Source organism: Setaria viridis, chromosome 1 (genome assembly GCF_005286985.2).
Source record: "Setaria viridis chromosome 1, Setaria_viridis_v4.0, whole genome shotgun sequence".
NCBI lineage: Eukaryota > Viridiplantae > Streptophyta > Magnoliopsida > Poales > Poaceae > Setaria > Setaria viridis.
The window spans coordinates 8,831,563-8,837,163 of record NC_048263.2 but is presented as its reverse complement, the minus strand read 5'-3'; the positions used below and the strand labels follow the sequence as shown (position 1 = coordinate 8,837,163).

Here is a 5,601-nt window from a genome sequence, read left to right as displayed (position 1 = left end):
GGAGACACGTGTAGGTCATCAAACGGAGGCACAGGTCTTGTGGGTCCCCCGATCTCGTCAAAACATAACCGATAGGATGCGCACGCTCTAGGATACGATTCTGACACATGGAGAGGCGCCTGCATTCTTCGACATGACCTGTCAGAATGATGGGCTGCACACTGTTGCCACGATAGCACAGGACTACGACGCACCGCCTTATCCCTCTGCGACATCTGTCATAGGGCACACATCACCCACACCGTCTAACAAAGGAGGGAAAACCGCTTGGTTTCCTGCGTAGCCTGGCAAGAAGTGCACATCAACCGCACCACCCTGTCAGAACATATGGCTACAGTGGTCGACCACCTCCTGCCACTTACACGGCTACAGTGGTCGGTCGTCACCACCAACTTGCGCGGCTACAGGGTCAGCTGCGATATGCGACTCGCGTGCTCGGCTACAGTGGCTGACCGCCGAATCATCGATGGGACCCAACGGCAACCACCCTTTCGGCGTCTCCAGTAGCCCCTCCCGCTTTCTTATTTTACCTTTTTACCTTTCTTACTCCCGGCTCATTTTGTAACCCCTGTGTCCTCCTTACACTATAAAAGGGGGACCATGGGGCCCGAGGAGAAGGGCGACCGAACAACGGAACAACACCGAACACACACAACAGCTCCCGTAGAATCCTAGCGCTCAAGACACTTTGAGCATCGACACACACCCACAGAGACCTGGGAATCAGCTTCCCTCTCTCGCCTGTTTGTAGCCTCTACTACAAATTTGGTACGAGTAACACGAGCAGCCACTCACACTGGACGCAGGGCTATTACCGTCCGAACCAGTCTAATCCTCATATCCTCCCGTACAACCATCCGAGCCTAACGCGTAGAGAAAACAAATTTACTAGTCTCGACCTGTAATTCTTGACACCGACACTACTTGCACCGAGAAATAAAATAGGTTCAAGCTTACTAACGCACGTATGCTACGTGCACTGATAAGTATGTCCACACTAACGTACGCTATGCTCAATCAGCAGCGGTGTTTGCTATACTAGACCATGTGTGAAACAGTCCTTACGCTATGCTCAATCAGCAGCGGTGTTTTTGTCTCTAGCAAAACTCTTATTTAAATATAAATGTATAACGAGTTTTTAATAAAAGGAAATATGTTAAATTAAAATTTTGTTGGTTTCCTAGCAAACGTGCAGAGAACATTTGAATGCAATTAAAATATAATGGTAGAAATAAGAAAAATGCACGGGTTTCAAGACACGCAATTAGTACACGGCATCCTGCTAGCGTAAGTAAAGGTCGGACTTTTACTAGGGGCACTTGATCGTCCGGACTAAAAATTCATATCAGGTCGAATATTCGGAAACTAACTAGGAGGACTAAATATGAGCTAATTATAAAACTAATTACACAGACGAAAACTAATTAGGGGGACTAAATATGAGCTAATTATAAAACTAATTACACAGACGGAAGACGAATCTATTAAACCTAATTAATCCATCATTATCACATGTTTACTGTACCATCACATTGTCAAATCATGGAGTAATTAGACTTAATGGATTCATCTCGCAAATTAACCTCCATCTATGCAATTGATTTTGTAATTAATCTATATTTAATACTCCTAATTAGTATCTAAATATCTCCTTATTACACTAGTTCGATTACAACCCAAAGTTGCCAGATCTAACAGTAGACAGCTGAAATGTTGTTAGTGAAGTGTTTGATTGCTGCCACAAGCCCACAAGTCATCACAGACCTCACCTTTTTTTTTGTTGTTGACTAAGTTCAATCTAAGGCTGTTAGGCCAATGTTCTTGCCACATAAGTCTGGCCGTGCCAAGCTTAGATGGAAAAGTTATAAGCCTAGATCCCATCAGTCCAAAGTCGACCAAGTCACCTTCACTGTAATTAACGCAAAATCAGTCTTTATCTCTTGAGTAGCACGCCCATGCTTGGTCGCCTTAAAGGAACAACAATTTTCACCAGGGATGCATAAGACTGAGGCTACCTTGAACTTCAAATCCATCTGAGCACCCATCACTACAGCAATCACTGACCTCTTTAAGCCACATGACTCAGCAATAGCACCATCGAAGAGCCGGATTTCTTCATGTAACCCACTGGTAAAACAACTGAGGCACATACTGAAATCGCTTTGCTCTTGTGATATGGCGACTTCCACGGTCGCCTCAACCGCAAAGTTAAGACGTGCAGCAGTTATGTCGATCGCACCACAGCCACCATGCATGCGCCACGTGAATGGGCTGCAATTCCATGTATCCATATCATCTACGAGTGATACGCCATCGATCAGCTGTAGATCTTCGCTTTCATGTCCACCTGTCTTGATCTTCATGTCATATTCGATTAGAGTTGTGTCAACCAATTGGATCCCTCGCTTCGGACCAGACATGTTGATGAGAGAACCCTACAGAATCAAATAAAAGTAAGAAATACCTAAAGCTTCTCTTATGATGTTTAACTTGTAACAATATTTAGACTTTAGTTATAGGCATCTAATCTATAACTGATGACCAAGATCTTTGTCGCGTATCAAACTGAATGGTTAGCAAACACATAACAGGGTTAGAGAGGGAAAATTGGCCCCTGCCATTTATTTGATGTGTTTTGAATCCCGAATATTAGTAAATAAGCATGTAAGCAATGAAAAGAGGAAAGATTGGAGTGATGGAATCATTCATGCTATGCATGTTCATGTGCACCTATAATCAAATGAAATCAATTTTGTGAGGTTTAATTGTTAGCAACCAAGAGTACAGAACTATTACATTTGATTTTATTTGGACTATATGATAGTTAGATTCATAAGTTAGATCTGTTTTCATAGTAAATCAATATAAAACTTGGCATAGTAGTTGGTTGTTATCATGTCCAGATTTTGTAAATTGCCCAACAAGAGCCCAAGGGCCCAAACGCGTGCAGCCTTGTACTATGCACAGTGCTGTTACCCAACGTGAACAGTGGCAGCAGCAGATTAGTTCAAGCTGGCACCTGCTCTGATGATGGGATATTACTAGACTTATTCCTTGAATAAGAGAAGTATAGATTTGAACCTGCTCGACCTGCTCGACGATGATGGGATCATCCCTGCTAAAATTGATGACATAATTAAGTAACGGATCCAGCGTATCCCGTGCTGCTATGTATCCATACAATCTACTGGGCCACGCTTCACAGGAATGTTAGCCAACTTAAATGAAAAAATTTGCAACATGTGACGAGTTGAATGTAACCAGCAGGTTCCATTGATGTTGTCACAATCCTGTGGATCTGAAAACGCCATTGCCTCCTGACGAGCTTCATAAAAAATTACAAATCTTATTAGAATTGGAAATTAATAAAATAAATAAATACTCACCATAACCAAAGTAAACATGCTGGTCCTATCGGAAATTTTCTCTCCCATCTATTTTTTTTAACTAGCAGGGGAGCTGCGTGCCATTTCATTAAGATAGAAAATAGCGTGCAATGGGTCCAGTTAAGGCCCAACCCGAGTACGTAGCTCACACCCACACATACACGCGCGCACACAAGAAATAATTTACATGTGCGCCACAAGATCACCCAAACCACGACCATGACATCACATCCAATTCATCACAAGCCCACCAAACATATTGAATTGGACATTCATTTAATTCGTGAAAAGGTAGCTCTTGGTTAGTTCAGGATGACTCAAGTGCCCAAGAAGAGCTCCGATGTGATGACAAAGGGTCTATGTTGCAGTTTGAAGCATTTTGAACCAACCTTTACATTGTATGTGTTACTTGTAACTAACCTAGTTTTTCTGTAAGTATAAATATAGTACACCTTTGATCAATACAATTAAGTTGCATTGATCTATTTCCTCTCAACCCTTTCATTGTTGAAGAACCTTTCAGTGAGCCCCTAGAATCTTGACAACGATGAGGAGCCTAAAGAATCAGAGCAGTGGGAGGGCAGCGAGCTAGAAGGGGGTTTGGTTGTGCTCTGAGCTGCATGCTTGTAATACTGTTTCTTTCTTTCTTCTCCTTCTGATACACAAAGCATGCGGAGGTCATGTGCTCTCAAAAACCTAGGCTGCAATAACATTATTTTTGTCCTCATGCAATGCAAATGGACCGGGTCCCTAGAATCTAGAAAGCAGAGTAATATCCAATAGGTAATCACCGCAGAAAGGAAAAGGTCCACTTATCTCATTGCCCCTTAAACTATTCCTCATTTTCACTATACTCCAAGAACTAGACATGTTATCTTAATAAAATATGTTATCTTTCGTTTCTCTTTCTAGAAGTTCTCTTCTATGTTGATTTATCTTTTTCTGACGGTAGACAACATCACACTCTAGGTTACAAGATATTTCAGTAGTTTTCCATGACTGTGTAGTTTGGGAACACCCAAACCTGTTCAACACTTTTTATGCAGATCTAGGTTCTAAAAAGAGTGGAAAGATATGAACATTCCCTGGCATAGGGCATGATGGCATCTATCACCTCAAATTTTGAACATAAATGTTCGTTTATGGAAAACTCAACTGAAGAATTGGTTTGGGGAGTTGTCTAGACAATTGGAAAACTTTCAAGAGATGAGATGTAATGTCTAGGAAGCAAAACCTAAAGTATGTTGTCCTACGCCCAGGGTGAGGTGGACTAGGGACAAGAAAGAGTAAAATACATGGGTGGTCCCTGAACTTGTCATGGGATGTCATCTAGGTCCTTAAACTCTCAAAATGCATTTTCAGGTCCATGAACTTGTCTCAAGATGCCATCCAGGTCCCTAAACTCTCAAAACACATTTTCAGGTCCCCTAACTTGTCTCAGGGTGCCATCCGAGTTCTTAAACTCTCAAAGTGCATTTTAAGATCCCCCAATCAAGCGCCAAGCAACACATGCACGCTCACTGGCATAGGGTGGTTGTGAAGGCAACGAGCGAGGAGGAAACATTGTCATCAGCGACGGGTGACAAGTTTTAAAATTTGAAACTGTATTTTGAGAGTTTAGGGACCCGGATGAAACCCGAGAACAAGTATGGGGGCCTAAATATGCACTTTGAGAGTTTAGGGATCCATATGACACTTTGAGACAAGTTTGGGAACCTAAAAAATGCATTTTGAGAGTTTAGGGATCCGGATGACACCAGGAGACAAGTTAGGGGACCGCCAATGGTTTGATGTCTCCTACTTTTGTAAACACCAAGCAATGCAATCCCTGAAGTAATATTTTACAGGAATTCCCTTTATCTGTCCCAATGTAATGGCATCAACTAGTAAAAGTAAACAAACTAAAGCAAAATTAATCTCAAGATTTCAGGAGAGAATATATCAATTGACCCTATAGCTTGAAAATATGGTCTAAATAACAAACAAAAAATTGGAAAAGTGATATTAATCACTTACTCTCATTACGGTCCGCAATACGATAGTCTCTTTTCCAGCTAGGCGTGCCACTGTATATAGAACCGTCACGGTGGCTACTATTTGGAAGTATATCCATAGGGTCTACATCATCCATGGGATAACCAGGAACCTCTGCAGCCCAGCACTCTTCATCCTCACAGCACAGCTCCTCACCTTTAACTCCACTGATGCTGGCCAT

At 42.1% G+C, this 5,601-nt stretch overlaps 1 protein-coding gene across 1 annotated transcript; it reads right to left on the bottom strand.

Moving 5' to 3' along the window:
- Nucleotides 1-1,769: 1,769 nt before the first annotated feature.
- Nucleotides 1,770-5,601, bottom strand: LOC117838456 (uncharacterized). Its single transcript, XM_072291337.1, has 3 exons — nt 5,403-5,601; nt 5,232-5,287; nt 1,770-2,435 (listed from the first exon to the last, which is right to left on the bottom strand). The coding sequence occupies exons 1-3, from the start codon at nt 5,599-5,601 to the stop codon at nt 1,881-1,883; spliced, it is 810 nt and encodes a 269-aa protein (XP_072147438.1). The 3' UTR covers nt 1,770-1,880.